The sequence below is a fragment of the Electrona antarctica genome, assembly GCF_951216825.1.
Source record: "Electrona antarctica genome assembly, chromosome: 19".
NCBI lineage: Eukaryota > Metazoa > Chordata > Actinopteri > Myctophiformes > Myctophidae > Electrona > Electrona antarctica.
In genome coordinates, this window is record NC_136800.1 from 6,107,788 (window position 1) to 6,125,309 (window position 17,522).

A 17,522-nucleotide genomic window follows, 5' to 3' on the forward strand; every position below is an offset into this window, starting at 1 on the left:
TGATCATAACAATTCATCGGTCCAGCTGATACCAGTCGAATCGGCTGCCAACATCTATTCATCTCACCATTTTCTTCCCCAACCATCATTTGAGTCAAATCTGGTCAAATCATTGCCATCAGTCTCTAGTCAGTGGACAAAGACTTTTTCACTAATGCCACAGACAGACAGTTATAGGCAGGCACTAATGCCACAGACTATTGTTGTATTGTTATTATAAATTGTATTATTCAGCTGTAACAATCAGTATATATTTCTTTCCCCACTGAGCTCATTCTAACGAATTACGGTATCCCTCTTAAAGAATTGGAAAAGCATCAGGCTTTATAACCAAGAACACTGACTGCAGATGACAACATTACAGTACATAATGTTTCCTGAGAATTTAACTTTGAACTTAGCGTTAGAGTCAAGTTGTTATCATTGGCTTCCAGTGTATTAGCTTAAAAACTTAAAGCAGTAGTTCACCAAAAAAAAGAAAATAAATCCTATCAATTACACATGACATGAAGCCTTGAATTAATTTGTTTTTGTCGCCTAAGCCAATAATTCGATAACATGAGTCTCCTACTGGATATACTGGTCAACTCGGGAACGATGCAAGTTGGAAATGCTTGCCCCAACCCAGTTGTGCTATATTGTTGAACCCGTCTGTCTGTGTCCCTTTTGTGTCCATATATGGAGTTACATGTCAGATATGGCCATGTCCAGGCCAGTCTATGACGTCAGTACTATGATGTCATCCGTACATGGGGATTAGCGGTTTTATCTATACTTGTCTGTCTGTGTGTCTTTTATGCATAATATTTCTGTGTGTCTTTTATGCATAATATTTGCATTGTTCCCGACTTGCATTGTTCCATGTAGCGTTTTAAGTACACATTTAAAAGCAGACTGATTTGAAAAGTATCTAAATATACTGCCTGAATTTATTAACCCCTGACCCAGCGGTGGATCAGGGGTAGAGTGGCTGGATGGCAACTGCAAGGTTGCCAGTTCAAACCCGGGCTCCTCCAGAGTTAGTGTTGAAGTGTCCTTGAGCAAGACTCTGAACCCCTAATTGCTCCTGATGTGCTGGTTGGTGCCTTGCATGGTTCCCCCCCCCATCGGTGTGTGTGAATGGGTGAATGTAATGCACAATCTATGTAAAGCGCCTTGGATAAAGTCACTATATAAATGCACCATTTAACGAAATTTAAATATCCGTGACCTATTAAATGTGCTTTTTAGCCAACATGGAATCATATTCAAAAGCTAAAAATAAAGCCATTCACATGTTCATGATGATAAATGCCAGAAGTTGAGATGAATAGTCAATTAAATGTGCCGTTATGGTCCTTTAAAAGTTTTTTTTTATTTCCCATATGAAAACCTGACAAAACATAAAAAGGTAAATTCAGAATATTACTATTTTGTAAAAACAATAATTGAGTTTGTTGAAGTAGAAAGTTCACTTCAGAGCCAGTACAGTGCAATTGTATATGCTTCAGTGCTAAAACAGTTTTAAGAGTCATTTTAGAAATGAACCAAACCTTGATTGTGGCGATCCCTCATCGAACATTATTGCATAAGAGTTTTTGAGGAAATCTATGTAGCCCTGAATGCTTTTCTTGTGGCTTTCGGATTGATCCAAGCTGAGTTGCAGGTCTTTGAGACGCATTTCAAACTGTTTCTCTGCCTATTGATCAAGAAAGACATACAGCCAGATCAATATACTGCAAGATAGCCTCTTGTCAAGGATCCAGGAATATGACACAAATGGAGTCAAGGATTAATTTATATACATCTTACGATACATTTTGCCATGTGTGCAACAGAGGAACATAATACTCACAGACTGCTTGTTATGTTTAAGAAGCTTCAGCTCGGTTTCCTTTCTGCTCTTCTCTGCCTCCAACTCCAGGATCTTCGTCTGAAGAGCTGCCTCTCTGGAAACAGCTGTATCTTTCACTTTAGAGATCTGGCCATGGGGGAGGACACGTTTCAAAATTATTATGATGGCTTACAGGAGTTAAAGCCACCCCCAAAGTTACCTGAAACTATATATATATTAAAAAAATGTATTCTTAAAATACGAGTATAGTATAGTAGTATAGTAAATATGAGGGGTAGTTCACCCCAAAGAATCAATTACACATCCCACAAAACAATAATTTGAAGACTGACGTCTACGGCTGACTGATGACGCGGTTATCAAATATTGACTTAAGAATGCAAAAAAACAAAACAAAAAACATCTCTGTGAATTTGGGGCAGTGGTGGCCTAAGGGTTAGAGGAGCGCCCTAATTGCCGAAAGGTTGCCGGTTCGATTCCCCGGACGGGAAGGAAAAATCTGGGTCAACACCGCTGAAGTGCTCTTGAGCAAGGCACTGAATTGATTGATTGAAGAATGTATTAACAGTTTGCAGAATTACAGTACATTTCAAGCACAACTCAATACAATATATGAATATGAACCCCCAACTGCTCCAGTGGAGCTGCTTAGTGGGCAACAGGTATAAGACTGTGGTTGTACTGGTCAGCTCCCAGGTTATAATGTGTGTGTCTGTCTGTGTGTCTCTATGTGCAGGCCGGGCGTTGCTGAAAATGAGCACTTGTGCTCAGCTACTACCCTGGGTAAATAAAGGAAGAAAAATTACACCTGTGTGAAGTGAGTGGCGCTAATATATTAAAGTCTAACTCATGTTGATTAGGTGATGTAATGGTGATGTAAAACAAACATTGAACTAAAGACAAACATTAAACCTGTGTATAGGTACAAAATAAAAAAATGAATTATTAAATATAAGTATGTATAGTAGTATACAATTTACAATTTAGGCATTTAGCAGACGCTCTTAATCCAGAGCGATTTACATTAAGCAATAACAAAAAGCATATATAAATATATATATAGTAAATATGAGGGGTAGTTCACCCCAAAGAATCAATTACACATCCCACGAAACAATAATTTGAATACTGCTGACTGATGACGCGGTTATCAAATATTGACTTTTAAGAATGCAAAAAAAAAGAAAACATCTCCGTGAATTCAAGGCTTCATGGGGTGTGAAATTGATAGAAAATAACTAATTTCTTGGGGTGACCTACTCCCTTATTAAACTCATTTTGTTCATACCTGCAGTCTGACATCAGACAAAGTAGTCTCTAGCTGCCATTTGAGCGCGTGGCAGTCTTCAGAGCGCTGGTCAACCTGCTTGTGGCTGTAGGTCAGAGCCTCCTCCTGGTCCGTCAGCCTGTGCACCAGCTCCTGGTTCTCCTGCAGGAGCTCCTCAGTCCTCCTTCAAACACACACACTTACGAGTGAGGATCAAGCAAAGTTCTAAAACGTATTCTTTTTTAGGAATTATGTAAAGTACACATTATTATTATTATTGTTATCATCTACTACTACTACAAACTGTCCCCTTCAAATCAATTTAGTAATTTACCACAAATACCGGTATGCTATTATCCTAACATTACTGTCAAATTTGGAAGCTGTTGAGACTGTCCATTATCAGGACTCAGTAAAGTGTGTGTATAATTGTTTTTATATACCGCAGGCATGTGCGCGCAGCCGCGCACACGCAGTCGCACACACACACACACACACGGTTTATATATGGTTCAGTTGTCTTACTTTTGAATAGAAGCGACTCTCTCTTGCAGTTGTGAGTTGGCCTCATGAATTGACTCTTTCATCTCCAGAGAGGATTTGAGCTTCTTAGTTTCACTGTCCAGCTGTAGGTATGAATTCAGAATCACTGCTGTGATATCATGTGTCAAGTAAAACAGTAGCGTTAAAGGGAAATGTAAATTTTGTAATATCACATACGTGACGTGTTCATTGTATTTTCCTGTTTTTGAGAGATGTAATTTTCTGGACTTACCTGCTGTTCAATTATTTGCCTTTACCACCTTAGTTATTAATTATATGCACTGATATATATATTATATATAGAGAGGTTATAACATAATTAATGTGTAAATATTTGGTGTAAGCATCCCCAGAATATCACAATATTGAGGCATTTATTTTGGTCAACAGTATTGTAATTGTAATATTTGATTTGATCATTGTAACCAGCCCTAACATGGAACTTTAGCACAATTTAACACAGCAAGCAAACACAAATAGGGCAATAGAGGGTATGCGCGTGACATCATCATCATACCCGGAAGGTATGCGGGAACACCTACTGAGTGGCAAAAAACGACTTTCTGGCCTTGACAGCCCATACATCCAAACAGAAAAGTCCTATCTGATTGTATTACACAATATTAAACAACATTAAACTCACTTTTCCACTCACTTTGCCACTCGATTTGCCATTGACTTTATGCATGCGCATACCTAACGGCTGATTCGGTCTGGTTTATTAACCAGGCTAGCGCATACCCTCTATAGTAGTCAAGCAATTGATTTAATGTTGGCGTCAGTCCGCTGAGAATTTATGCATTTGAGCACACCAGCTCGGGAGGCCGGGGTTCATTTCCACAGCCGGGTCATACCAAAGACTATAAAAATGGCACCCAATGCCTCCCTGCTTGGCACTCAGCATCAAGGGGGTGTACGACGTCCCTGTGACATACTATAGCATCAAGTCCAGGGGGTGTACTCCTACATCATGGCTGGGGGATGTACTTGTACATCACCCCGCCTCACGCTACAGTAGTGTTGATTTTGTCGACTAAAACTAAGATGAACATTTTTCGTCGACTACCTTTTTCCACTGACGAAAACTAAAATGGAAACCAAATGAAAACTAAGCTATGATGACTAAAACTAAGACCAAACATACTGACAATTTCGCCAGCAAATAAAAACTAGACTAAAATGTTAGGAAGGGACTAGTGGACAAGAGATCCAGTATAAGTCATTTTACACTTGGTTGCATGCTGAAAATAGCCGATATACAAGCTCACAACGCGTCGCGTTGTGAGCTTGTAGATCGGCTATTTTCATCAAGTGTAAAAACAGTCATTACGAGTCCGGCATCAAGGCCCGCCAAAATACATTTTAGTCGACTAAATCAACTGTAGATTTAGTCGACTAAAATCTTCTGATATTTAGTCGACTAAAACTAGACTAACACTAAAACATTCCAGGTGACTAAAATGTGACTGAAACTAAATGAAAACTATTGAAGAGACTATGACTAAAACTAGACTAACACTAAAACATTCCAGGTGACTAAAATGTGACTGAAACTAAATGAAAACTATTGAAGAGACTATGACTAAAACTAGACTAACACTAAAACATTCCAGGTGACTAAAATGTGACTGAAACTAAATGAAAACTATTGAAGAGACTATGACTAAAAACTAAAATCAAAATTTGCTGCCAAAAACAACACTGCAGCTACAGAAACACGAGAGAGGCCTCACATGGCTCGGGTCGGTATAAGGCTTACTAGAACTTGAGCACACATTAAATATACATTCAACAAACAGGTAGGCTACATATTTGAGTGTTGCCACCTAAAGAAACTTCACTGCAATCAGAGAACACACAAATCACACACGTCACAAATCAAAACCAATCCACAACAACAGGAGATGAGCAGTGTAGTAGTGGATGCTACTACTATGAGTTGGGACATCTACAGGGTTTCACTGCTACCTAGTGGTCAGAGAAGGTAAATGTCTTTGTCTTTTTCTTTTCTCTGACCACCACAGTTCTTAGTCCGGCAGCCGGGGTTGTGGGGTGGGAAATTTGGTATATTGTTTTTTTTATTGGCCTAAAATATTGTCTATATACATACATTGATGAATTCACTTGCTGACCGGCTGTCGGTATTGAGCAATTTGTTTTATAGGGGTTTATATGTAACCATACCATTGACATCCTATGTAAGGCAAAAGTGTGACATGTCAAACTAGGGGGTTTTCATGATTCTGAATTCTGAAATTCCATTCCAATTCGTTTTGCACAAAAAAGTGTTTTTTGTCCAAAACTAATGCTTGAAATGGATTCAGAATCATGAAAACCACCTAGTTTTACATGTCACATGCTACATAAAGCATAATGAAAATGTGAAAATCTTGCCTTACTGTATATAGAATGTCAATGGTACTGTATGGTCACATATATATTAAAATAATTGCTCAATGCCGACAATAAAAAAAAGACTATATACCACATTTTCCCACTTTAAACAAAAGGAGCCTATCGGCTGCCGGACTATCTCTCCTACTCGCAAGTTACCGCTTAGGACAGTTTTGCACACCTGAACCTGCAGTTGCCTAATGGCTTCTGACTTTTCTGAGCACTTCCTCTCAGAGTGTCGCAGCTTCTCCTGGCATTCGCAGAGACTGTGCTCGGTTGCCCTCAGTAACTCCACGCGCCCCTGAAGCTCCTGCCTGACCTGGGCTCCAGGGGATGTGGTGGCATGTGTGAGAGGGGGGCACACAAAAGGTTAACGACTATTACACACCTGAATTTAGTGCCCAAATTGACACTAATTAGCCCCGCGGACCCCCATTCGAAAATATATGCCAAGGACCCCCATAAGAGAAGATCTTTACGGCTCTAGCAGTGATTCTGTGATTTTGTTATTGCTTAATGTAAATCGCTCTGGATTAAGAGCGTCTGCTGCTAAATGCCTAAATTGTAAATTGTAAATTGATTCTCAACCCATTTAATTTCACGGGATCCCCAGTTTGACATGCATTAGTCTACGGACCCCACATTTAATGGCATTTCTATCACTGAGACCCCAATTTATATCGTAAAATCAATGTGAATTTCGGGTCCGTTTGGTTCCATTTGAGTTACAGACCCATAAGGATCCATTTGGTTCTCAACTATCATTTATCTGGGGACCCCCTGGAACTCCCTCAAGGACCCCCGGACCCCACTTTGGGAGCCACTGGCATAAAGCATGCAGGATATGGAAAGATTCATCCTTGAGCATTCGTGAGTGTTCGTTTAAAGGACTACTTCACCACTTTTCAACCTATCTTCATAATAATCATGAAAAAATGTCTGTGTCTCATAGGAGGGCTCTGGGCAGTTCAGAAACCGAAATGGAAGCCATCGTTCTCACGATAATGAAAATCTAAACATTTTTGTAAAACAAATATTGTTTAAAAAGAAATCTGCCTAATGATGATGTCACTGGAGGACGGTTTCTAAACTGCCCACATCCCTCCTATTATATGAAGATAGGTTGAAAAGTGGTCCTTTAAGTGATTTGAGACTGACAGCTCAGATTTGAGAGATTCAACATATAGGTGTAAAATCCAGACTCCTATGCAACACAGATGTTACATTTACAGTTACTGTGCAGAATGAGAGCCAGGAAAAAGGCCTAGTGACAGAGTCCCATTCCATTCAGATGGAGGTACAACGATGCAGAGATGAACAGCCAAAAGATACCAACAATGCTGTTAGAATGAACCAAAACAACATTCAAGGAAGTTCAGTAAAACATATCATAATATTGTATGCTGGTAAATAAATGTATTTGCATTCATTTTCGAATGGGCACAATACTATTTAGAGCAAACCTTGCATGAATGTGTCACGGAAAAAACAGATTATGTTTTATTTTACCTTCTCGACATCTGCATCTTTTCTAACCCTCTCGTTCTCCGTCCGTCTTGAAAGGCTCTCATGTTTTGTTCTGAAAACATCCATTTCATCTCTAAGCTCCGTCAGCTGGAAGAAATACACCACATACAACACAACAGTCCTACCATGTTATTCGAACATAACATTTGTAATGCCCTTGCTTCTATTAGTATTTATAATCAGGGGTGTAGTGTGTGTGTGTGTGGGGGGGGGGCTAAATGTTTTTTGGGGGAAAAATATGTTTTTTGACTTTTGTGGATACGATTAAGCATTGCTAACCCCTATACCTATAGGCTATAAGGTCTGCATGCAAATGCGCGTGCATGTGTGCATGCACGTGTCTTATGTGGCGTCCCCCCACTTCTAAAAGTACCACTACAACACATATATAATCATGTACAAATACAGAAACAACCACAACATAATAAACATACCATACATTACATAACTAGTATTTTGGTTCCTAATAACAGGAACAGCAGCCGGTTTAGTAGAGTGAACACGTTAATACTGAGTTGAAAAATGAACACATGGAAAGTGAGTGTTAACCTGACTTAGGTACGCTTCAGCTTGGTGTTGCTTCTCCTGTGAGACAGCCTTCTCCTCGATCAGTGCAGCTTCAGATTCAGCTAACTTCCGCTCCAAATGAGCAGTATGAGCCTGTCAACAGAGTTATACCTCAATCCTCTTTGTTCAATGTTATGTTACCATTAGTATACTGTACATCAAATCGTAATGCCTGTACTGTATGCATAAGGCATTTGTGCCTTTTTCTGACAGAACACTATGGGATGTTGTTGGGGTGTTTTCAGAACACTATTCTATGGGATGTTTTCAGCAATAGTTATAACAAGCCCATATAACATTTATATTTGTAATATCCACACGCATACAAATGTAAATAGTCTAGTAGCCAGCCCATAGAGCCCCATTGTGAACCCGGACATGTTGAGTACACCAACGTTTTATGTTAGAAATGTTTAGTATGTGCCAATTACGAAAATTGCTCAACATATGCAAGTTAGCATCCGGCAGTTTCTACATGCTGGGGACCCATACTAAACATTTATAACATAAAACGTTGGTGTACTCAACATGTCCGGGTTCACATTTTGGCTACTAGACTAAAATACTGTATAAAACACTATAAGGCTGCGGCAAGAAAACTAAATAGCTCCCTGGCTGCCACCAAAATAATCTTAGCAACCATTCTATTGTTTTCTATAAAGCACAGCGCACATGGCTATCTCTTAAGCTCTTTGACCATTACTTGGGTTAGCTGATCCATCATACTTGCCTGTTGAATGCATGCCTGCCTGGAACTGTCCCGTTGAATGGTTGTATGAATTAAGTACAGCATATTAGGTTTTTTAGATATATCAATATGCAACCATTTCTTGAGACCAAAATATGTTTTAAAATTATTATACCTTGAGTGTTGCATTGTCAGCACTGAGTTTTTCAACCCTCTGGAACAAAGTCTTGGTAGTTTCAGTGAATTCCTCCCTCTCCCCATGTAGCCTGGCAGTCATGTCTGCCATTTGCCTGCATTTAAAACATCATCATAGAAAACACTTATAACAGCAATGTTACATTGTGCATTTGTTTGTTTAACTGTATGTAATGTGTTTCTTTTTATTTTATTGTTATTTTTTTTTAATTTGTTCTGTAATTATGGACTGGATTTCCTGATATTTCTTTGAAGATTTTGTTTTGTATTTGCTGCCATGGGGATGTGGGGGGGGGAAATATATGTCAATAATTCTTTTGAAATTACTATGTTACTATGAAAATTCAATAAACATATGTTTAAAAAAAACAAAACAGCAATGTACGGCATGTTAATGTCTGGATTCCATGTTACCGATGACACTATCCAACGCAAAAGTGTTGATTTTTTTTTTTTTACTTATATGACTAACGCTTTTAGCAGTGCTGTCTGAATAACAAGTTGCTCTTTCTCCTCAGTCATCTCCCTCTGCTGGTTTCTCCTGGAATCCCTTTCGGCACAAACATTGGCCAGCTGAACGTCCTGCATGCGAACCAAGTAGAAAGGGAGATCCAGGTATGAATGAATTAATGAAAAACTTTATTCCGAACATGATAAAATTAGACAAAAAAGTCAAAGAATTAAAATAAGTGCAATATAGAAACAAATAAAATAATATTCCCAAAACAAAAACAACAACAACAACAAAAACAAGCCTCACTGGCTGCAAGTATAATTATTTTTCTTTTTTTTTACTTTTATATGTTTGGAAAGGTAACTGTTCCATTGGATGAACATGAAAGAGAGACCATATTTAATCACAACAATGACTGCCATTCTGATTGCATACCTCACCTTCTCTCTCAACTGAGTGTAGCATTTTTCAACAGCAGCTTCAAATCTCTCAGCTCTCCGTTTATGGGCTCTGGCTGCCCTCTTGAGTGTTTCCTTGTCCTCTGAGACTCTCTCAGATAGACTGGCGACAGCCCCCTTCAAGTCACCAATTTCCATCTTCCTTTCAACCAGTGTCCCCTCTAGATTCTGGAAGATGGCATGGATCAATGTGATTATATAAAATAAATGAATCACTTTCTTCCCAGTGTATCTCATCTAGAGCACCAATGTGAAATATAACATCTGTGGAGCAATTTGTACCCGGAGCTGCACTGCCAGACGACTGTTTTCGGATTCCTTGTTACGTAGCTGCCCTTGTAGGTGTGCACGAGTCGTCTCCACAGATCTGGTCATGTTAACTGCACTCTCCATGTTTGCCTTTGAAAGTCAGCGATGATTCATAATGGTGAATAGACTGAAGACATTTATCTGTACCATGTATACATCCAAAGTAAAACTTCACTGCACTCCGGCTTACCCGCTCTTGCGTCCGCAGATCTATCAGTTCTTCAATCCTTTTTTCTGTATTGCATAAACACCTTTTTAAATGCTGGGGTGGGGGGGGGGGGGGGGGGGGTGAAAAAGATTAGCACTTATTTATAACTGACTGACCCATCTGCAGTACCAAACATTTCAACCAGACGTTCAACTGTGGCTGAAGAATTATATACTTTGTAATGTTAGAACATTACATTCAGTGTGTAACTTTTACATGTTTTCCCACTACTCACTGTATAAATAAAGATGACACTCACCATGTTTTCACTTTCAGCCTCTGTGATCTTTTCTACTAAGACTTCAATCTGTTCATCTCTTCTAATTCGATCAGCCTGAATTAATAAGTGACAGACAAGTTATCAAAGCAGCTGAAACCCAAGTTCCCAGCACTTGCAATAAATGCAATAAAGTTACTATTTCTATTTTATAATAAATCTAGACTAGAAGATTGAAATTATAAAGTACAAACCTCTGCTTTCTGAATCTCCTTCAAATGCTGCCGAACAGATTTGTTTATTCGTTTAAAATCCTCCAACTTCTCCAGCAGAAGGCATCTCTGTCTTGTAAAACGGTAATCGTCAGAGGCAGACTGTCTTGAATCCTTCATTTCAAGAGTAAGTGAAATCATTAGGAGAATGGAAAATACACGTGAGAGTTAAATGGATACATATATTCAATAACTCATACTACATGAGACACTAAATCAATCTGCCATTCTGGGCGGGAACCCCTTTTGGTGTTTTAAGCGTTGCGTTAAACTTTAGCTATTGAAAAATAGCAGATCTACAAGCTCATAACGCGCCACCGAGTGGCGCGCTATGAACTTGTAGGTCTGATATTTTTGAAAAATCGTTAAATGTGCCTCAAATCTTTCAGAAAATTGTCATGATTTAGAAAACATTTTTTTAAAATTAGACAAGTAAATAAAATTCATACAGCAAATTCAGCCTCCATGGCATCCCTAAAGGACACAAGTTGTACGGCTGCAGAGCTGGCAGCAACTTCAGCCTCCAGCAATGTTATCAGGAGAGGGCTACGTTAAAAAAATAAAAAGAAGAAGAGTTAGAAAACCGACTGTGTGTCAATGCTGGCTCTCAATTCATAAAGTAGTTTGAAACTATTCGTCCCCAGGGGCCTTACGAGTTGATGTCAATCCCATGGGTTCTTGTGTTGAGACTACTACTGTGTGCCATGGTCCTTCTCCTTGGCTCTATGGAGTCATCTAGTCTTGTAGAGCTGAATCTAGGTGAATCCTGAAAGCTATCCTCAGCAGACATGGTTCGCTTTACTGCAAAATAGTGCAGCTCAGTGTAAGACAAATATGCCTATAGCTGCTAAGTTAACGTCCAATCATGCATATTTTATTATTTGACAGGGACTTTGTGATAACATTTCAGTAAATGTACCATAGTAAAATAATTTGTATATAGTCCCTGCATTCAGTTAAAATAAGCAAGTACATGTTCATAGCATGAAAGCATTGAGGATGCAATCTACCCATAGTAAACATGACTTCTGAAATTAACATAGTTGCAGCGCAAAACAAAAACTGTAAACAACATTACTACTAAGTTTGAATTGAAAACAGTCTATGACAAATTTGACACATTGTCAATGTTAGCTCCTCCCAATTAGCAAAGGGAAGCAAGACTCTAGTTTATGTGACAAAGAGCTGACTAAAGAGCAGCTAAAGGTCTCACAAACTTGTATTCAACAGCAGAATGAACTCTTCATTTGCTGCTCAGGTTCATAATATTAACATGATGTTGAATATAACGGTATTTCTTACCTCTTACCATAATGGTACCATTTCAACTGTTATCCTCGAGCTAAGCTGGTTGGTTGCCTGGCACCCGTAAAACGAGTATCTTATTGGTTAGCCAGGAGAAAAGGCGTGATGTTTTGCTGTATGTTGATTTGCTCCCGGTAGAGGAAGCGGGCGGTCCTCAGTTGATTGACGTTAGAAATGAGCAATGAACAGAGGGGACCACAGCCTCTCATGGAAACCATAGAAACGAACAGGAAGTTTACTTGTAGAATTGACTTAACTAGTGTGCGATTCTTTTCAGCTCCCAAATAACAATAATTCATATAGAATTTAGTTTTCCTTATCATTTTTGTTTATAACTGCATGCATGGAGCAAACATAACATAGACGATGGATTGGCTCTAGTTTAAGTAAGCTATAGCTATATCTTATGTTTTCATTGAGCTAGCTGAGTGGCTAACAGGGACGTGAAATGGAAAAATTCAAAGCAAAGATACTGTTAATTGGACCTAGCGAGGTAAGAGCTCTTTATCTGCGTTTTCTCTACACAAGTTGTTTGGCTGATTTTAGAAGCGCAACTGGTTGCTACTTGCTAGTACTATAGTAGTATGCAGACAGTTCAGTAAAAAAAAATGTGGGGAAATATTTTCTTTCTGTTTTTGCTTTTGGGGGCATCACCCATCACCTCCTTTTTATGTAGAAAACAGGAACTTGGTTTGGTCCCTCCGCTTTCAGTCCACTTCCTCCTGGGTGCTTATGTGTTTATTCCTACTAACAACACTACATGTTTAGGGAAGTGGTACTGTCTCATGTGTTATTCAGTAATCAGTAACAGGGGTCTTTGGCTCTCCAGAGAACTCATACAGGACAAAAGTGGAACTGGAGAACTATAACATTGAAGCTGATAAATGGGTACTGGGCACTCTGTCCTGATTGGATCAAATTGTGGTCCTACCTGAAAATTTTCTTTCTGTTTACTAGAGAGCTAGAGAGACGGGGAGACATGTTACTGAACAAACACTCTAGGCCTATGTCAATGATTACTATCTACAGGCTTTAACTTTTTAACAAAAAACTTTGTTTAAAAATGATAATTTTTCAGAGCGGGAAGACAGTGCTAGCAAATTTCCTATCTGATACAACAGAAACGATAGGAGGAGAGTACAGTCCTACTCAAGGAGTCAGGTAGGCCTACAGGGGTTTGGGAAGCACTTCTTTATATCAATGGGACTTTATTATAGCACTGTAGCTGTATATACCTGTTACAAGTCCAATATAGAAAGTTAATCTAATAAAAAACAATAATACATAATTTCATTATGTAACAGTCACTGTTATACTAAAATAAATTAATTTAGCTCCTATGCCACCAAAATGTGGAATGGTCCAACAGCCGTGCAAAACTGCTCTCAAAGAGAACTTATGGGCAGCTGCAATTTGAAACTGGCCCGTGTAAAAAAGTAAAAGCCCCCCCCCCCTTTCCTATACTGTACACATTTTCAGTTTCTTTTAACCGTGAAAATGGAGGACCCTTATGTAAGTCGTTTTGGTTTCTGGTTTTATCCTCTTAGCAGATTTTCTATTGACCTGTACTTTCCTAGAAATGTACCCATTATACAAACTGTTAATACAATTTTCAAACAATCACTTATGGGTAGATAAGATAGGTTGACTGACTGTAAATTTGAATAGTCTTTATTGATTGTCCTTCCTTGGTCAAGTAACTTACAGTGGATACAAATAAGCAATCGCAGCTAAATTGTTTCTTCCTTTTTTTTAGGATACTGGAATTTGAATTGCAGAATGATGGCAGTGGCGACAAATATTCAATGTGTGATGTGGAGCTTTGGGACTGCGCAGGTGACTTTAAGTAAGCACAAAGGGTTGCACAAGCACCTTTAAAACCTACTGTAGTTAATATTGTCTTGTGGTGCCTTAAGAAAGTTGGTGTGTAGATCACACAGTTATTCATGTTTCCATTATCCAGATACTCTCTTGCAGTGTGTAATAATTGCTCCTCTCTTGACACAGATTTGAATCGTGCTGGCCAGCACTGATGAGGGACTGCAATGGTGTTGTAATTATTTTTAATCACGATGTTCCGAGTCACCTGAAAGAAATAGAGACCTGGCACTCAATGTTTATTTCCTCTCTGGGACTGCAAGACAGCCAGTGCCTATTTATTGCTCACCACAAGCCCGGCAGTGGAGCGGATGAAGGGCAGCTGCCTTTAGGTAACACTATTGAATGATGCTACACAGGTAGCTTTTAGAATTCTGCTTAATATGTCGATGCTCATAAGTACTGTATGTTATTCCTTTTTAATGCAGCCTCTCATCTGAGCAGACTTCCGCTCATTCATTCCAACCTGGAAGAGGAGCCCGAGGATGTGAGACAAGCATTTCGTAAATATTTGAGAAATATTGTGAACGCGCTGTCGGAGAGCAGAGAACGGGAAGAGATGTCCATCATTACATAGTCACAGCAGTGGTACCCAAATGGTGTGCCAAGGGACACACATGTCACACACACACACACACTGGTGTGCCGTGAGACATCCACATATTACAACTATAATAATTAACTATATCAGTACTTTGTGTGGACTTATTTACCAATACATAACCAAATTCTATACCCTGCCCTGGTTATCCCTATTTAGCCCTGGTATTATAGGCAAAAATTGTTCAATTGAAACTTCCTCCACAAATGTTCAAACATAGAAAAATAGCAGATCTGCAAGCTCACATTGAAAGCTATATTGGTGTAGCCTGGCTAATAAGCCAGACCGAATCAGCCATTGGCAAAAAAAAATTGCCTGCCGGCGGATTACGGTCTGGAGAGTGGAGAGGCTCAATTGTACGCCCATTTCCTACACCAGAGAACTGGTGTGGCCAATCGGGACATGGTATGCAATATGGGCGGGCTTTGGTACATTGACGTTCACGCTTGAGACCTTTGACTGACAGTAGCTCTAACCAATTGCGTCAAAGAGAAAATGTTTGAACCCGCCCCCCGGGAAACAAGATCAGCATCTCCAGACTCAAATACCACACGACAGTGTGATTTGAGTCTGGCTTATTAGCCAGGCTAATATTGGTGTGCCTTGGGCACAAAATGTTTGAAAACCACTGGCCTAGAGAATATCTCAAGCCTACTGTAATTTATACTTGTATACACTTTGACGTATATAAATTAAGCATGATTCTACTCGAATCATGGGCAATTTGACCATGCCATCATAATTCTAGCATGTTCAATGCCATTCTGCACTAGTGACTGTACAGCATGTTTGAAATAAGTTCTATAGGATATGTGACTCGTTAATTGCCGTTGATCTTGGCTACCAGTGTACTATGAAACTTTCACATTCTAGCACCCCAATGTGGCATGTCTGCCAAACATTGTTTTGTAATGAAGTACAGATCCATACATTTTACTTTGGTCAAGTGTTTTTGTGTATCAACGTTTTTGTGTACCCTTTGGAGAAACATTTGCAAATAAAATGTGCCCAAACAGCTTTGCTTTGTAAACAAATAGTATGCAAGGGAAAAATAATAAAATGTCCTCTCAAACTATTGACATCAGTTTATTGGGTCCCAAATTTGACCATTATTCATGCTCAGAATGCAAAGAAGATTAAATTGTCCATAATTTAAACATTATATCCAATGAGGCCTCTTTTGCCGATGCACTCGCCAATGTAGAACCACATAGCCACCTCAGTGGCCACCAGTCCATTCCTCACGACGTCCTGTGGACACAAAACGTTTTTCAGAATAGAAAAGTTTCTCAGGGTCGAAATATGACAGCTGTTAATAAAATGCACAAATAATGAAATGTACATTTGGACACAGCAGTTACTGTAGATTACTAAAGAACAGCAAGTGGTGTGCACCGCATTACACTGAACAAGTCAGGTAAGAATCAAAGAATGTCCATGTGAGTGTGTTATGCAACTCTGGACAGAGTGGGACAGCACCTTCAGAGGGCAATGCACACAAGTATATAGGTTGCGTTGCTATAACCAGTATCTTTAGAAAAAATGTATTAACAAATCTTTATAACAGCCATGACATACAATACAAAACAAGAATCAAACAAAGTTTGATTCTACAATCAATACAATACAACAATATTTTCAATCTTGACTTTAGAAAATGTCACTGGTTTCCACAACTTAATGTTCCAACAACATGAGAATGACCTTATTTTGGAGACATACCCCTTACTTTATACTACGACTCACCCGCATTGTCAGCTGTCCAAGACGTGCTGTGGCCTTGATGACACCCCCCACACCCATAATGGCTTTGGGGATCTCCATAGGGGAAGGGGGGACCAGCTCCACACGTGCATAATGCCAAAAAGTCGCTAGCTGGGGTTTGGAGTACGTAACGACGGCTGAAACGCAAAAAAAGAGAGCCCTATGTGATCTAACTTGGCCGATGATGATCTATACAAGTTACATAATTCGATATCAAATGTAAATATGTATCAATTAAGGTTTACACTTTACAAATGTACATATGGTTATTGCATGCATTTATTAATACAAGTGCTGACTGCCATTATGTGTTATCGCTGCTATTATGTGTGTGGATTAGGCTATAGACGCATCTTCTGCTGCTGCTACTGTCAAGCCATGCCAAGTTCTGTCAGCACTTCATGCTTCTGTCCACTATCTCAAAGATGCAAACAACATTAATACACTTACCATTGACCAATGTGGGCACTTTGGCGATCAATTTCTGTACAGCTTGTGCCATGTTGTTATTGAATGACTTTCACACAGCTTTCCCGACCCCTCCTGTAAAGCCAAGCCATATGAACACGCTTCCGGTAGGATAAGGATAACAACACTCAACTGAAAATAAAAGTAATGCAATCTAATCAGATCATATTTGACTGTAAAATAAATCCAACGCCTAGCTTCCGAATTATGCTAAATTATGCTTTATATTAGGCTAAAGTCAAACTGGGAACACATTCGGTAAAATTACAATAAATACTACTCATTACTAAAATAAAGGTTTATCAGAAAATGTCTTGAGACATTAGGTTAGTTAAAACGGCGAAAGTTGCTAGAGCTATAGACTTTACTGACTGAAAACTATTGTTATATATATCTTTTAACACCATATATCTTTTCGCTAGTAATAATGTGTCAACATAAAGATTCATAATTTAAATTCTGTATGTGATGTGGAACACTGAAAATTGTTAGTTTATGGTTTAATTATTATTATTCATTAATGATTAATGATTAATTGCTGTGAGTAATAGCCATGCTCACTTTGTTATTGTT

At 39.0% G+C, this 17,522-nt stretch overlaps 3 protein-coding genes across 5 annotated transcripts; 1 reads left to right on the forward strand and 2 right to left on the reverse strand.

Annotated features, from left to right (window-relative positions):
- Nucleotides 1-1,338: 1,338 nt before the first annotated feature.
- On the reverse strand, nucleotides 1,339-12,286 carry LOC306943694 (protein BCAP-like). 3 transcript variants are annotated; one of them, XM_079530208.1, is made up of 16 exons: nucleotides 12,236-12,286; nucleotides 11,587-11,734; nucleotides 11,383-11,479; nucleotides 10,916-11,047; nucleotides 10,704-10,778; nucleotides 10,427-10,498; nucleotides 10,210-10,326; nucleotides 9,910-10,095; nucleotides 9,488-9,597; nucleotides 8,996-9,110; nucleotides 8,115-8,225; nucleotides 7,548-7,652; nucleotides 3,627-3,727; nucleotides 3,123-3,285; nucleotides 1,835-1,960; nucleotides 1,339-1,678 (listed from the first exon to the last, which is right to left on the reverse strand). In XM_079530208.1, exons 1-16 carry the CDS (start codon nucleotides 12,243-12,245, stop codon nucleotides 1,511-1,513), a joined length of 1,836 nt encoding a protein of 611 aa, XP_079386334.1. In that variant the 5' UTR covers nucleotides 12,246-12,286; the 3' UTR covers nucleotides 1,339-1,510. The 3 variants fall into 3 exon arrangements, with proteins under 3 accessions (XP_079386334.1, XP_079386335.1, XP_079386336.1); XM_079530209.1 differs by having other exon boundaries at nucleotides 12,243-12,282; XM_079530210.1 differs by lacking the exon at nucleotides 12,236-12,286 and adding an exon at nucleotides 12,151-12,209.
- A 179-nt stretch (nucleotides 12,287-12,465) lies between these two features.
- ift22 (intraflagellar transport 22 homolog (Chlamydomonas)) lies at nucleotides 12,466-15,734 on the forward strand. Its single transcript, XM_079529898.1, has 5 exons — nucleotides 12,466-12,731; nucleotides 13,317-13,399; nucleotides 13,995-14,084; nucleotides 14,246-14,448; nucleotides 14,545-15,734. The coding sequence occupies exons 1-5, from the start codon at nucleotides 12,687-12,689 to the stop codon at nucleotides 14,691-14,693; spliced, it is 570 nt and encodes a 189-aa protein (XP_079386024.1). The 5' UTR covers nucleotides 12,466-12,686; the 3' UTR covers nucleotides 14,694-15,734.
- A 53-nt stretch (nucleotides 15,735-15,787) lies between these two features.
- On the reverse strand, nucleotides 15,788-17,081 carry LOC306943515 (ATP synthase subunit g, mitochondrial-like). Its single transcript, XM_079529899.1, has 3 exons — nucleotides 16,932-17,081; nucleotides 16,464-16,618; nucleotides 15,788-15,968 (listed from the first exon to the last, which is right to left on the reverse strand). The coding sequence occupies exons 1-3, from the start codon at nucleotides 16,981-16,983 to the stop codon at nucleotides 15,870-15,872; spliced, it is 306 nt and encodes a 101-aa protein (XP_079386025.1). The 5' UTR covers nucleotides 16,984-17,081; the 3' UTR covers nucleotides 15,788-15,869.
- Nucleotides 17,082-17,522: the final 441 nt, after the last annotated feature.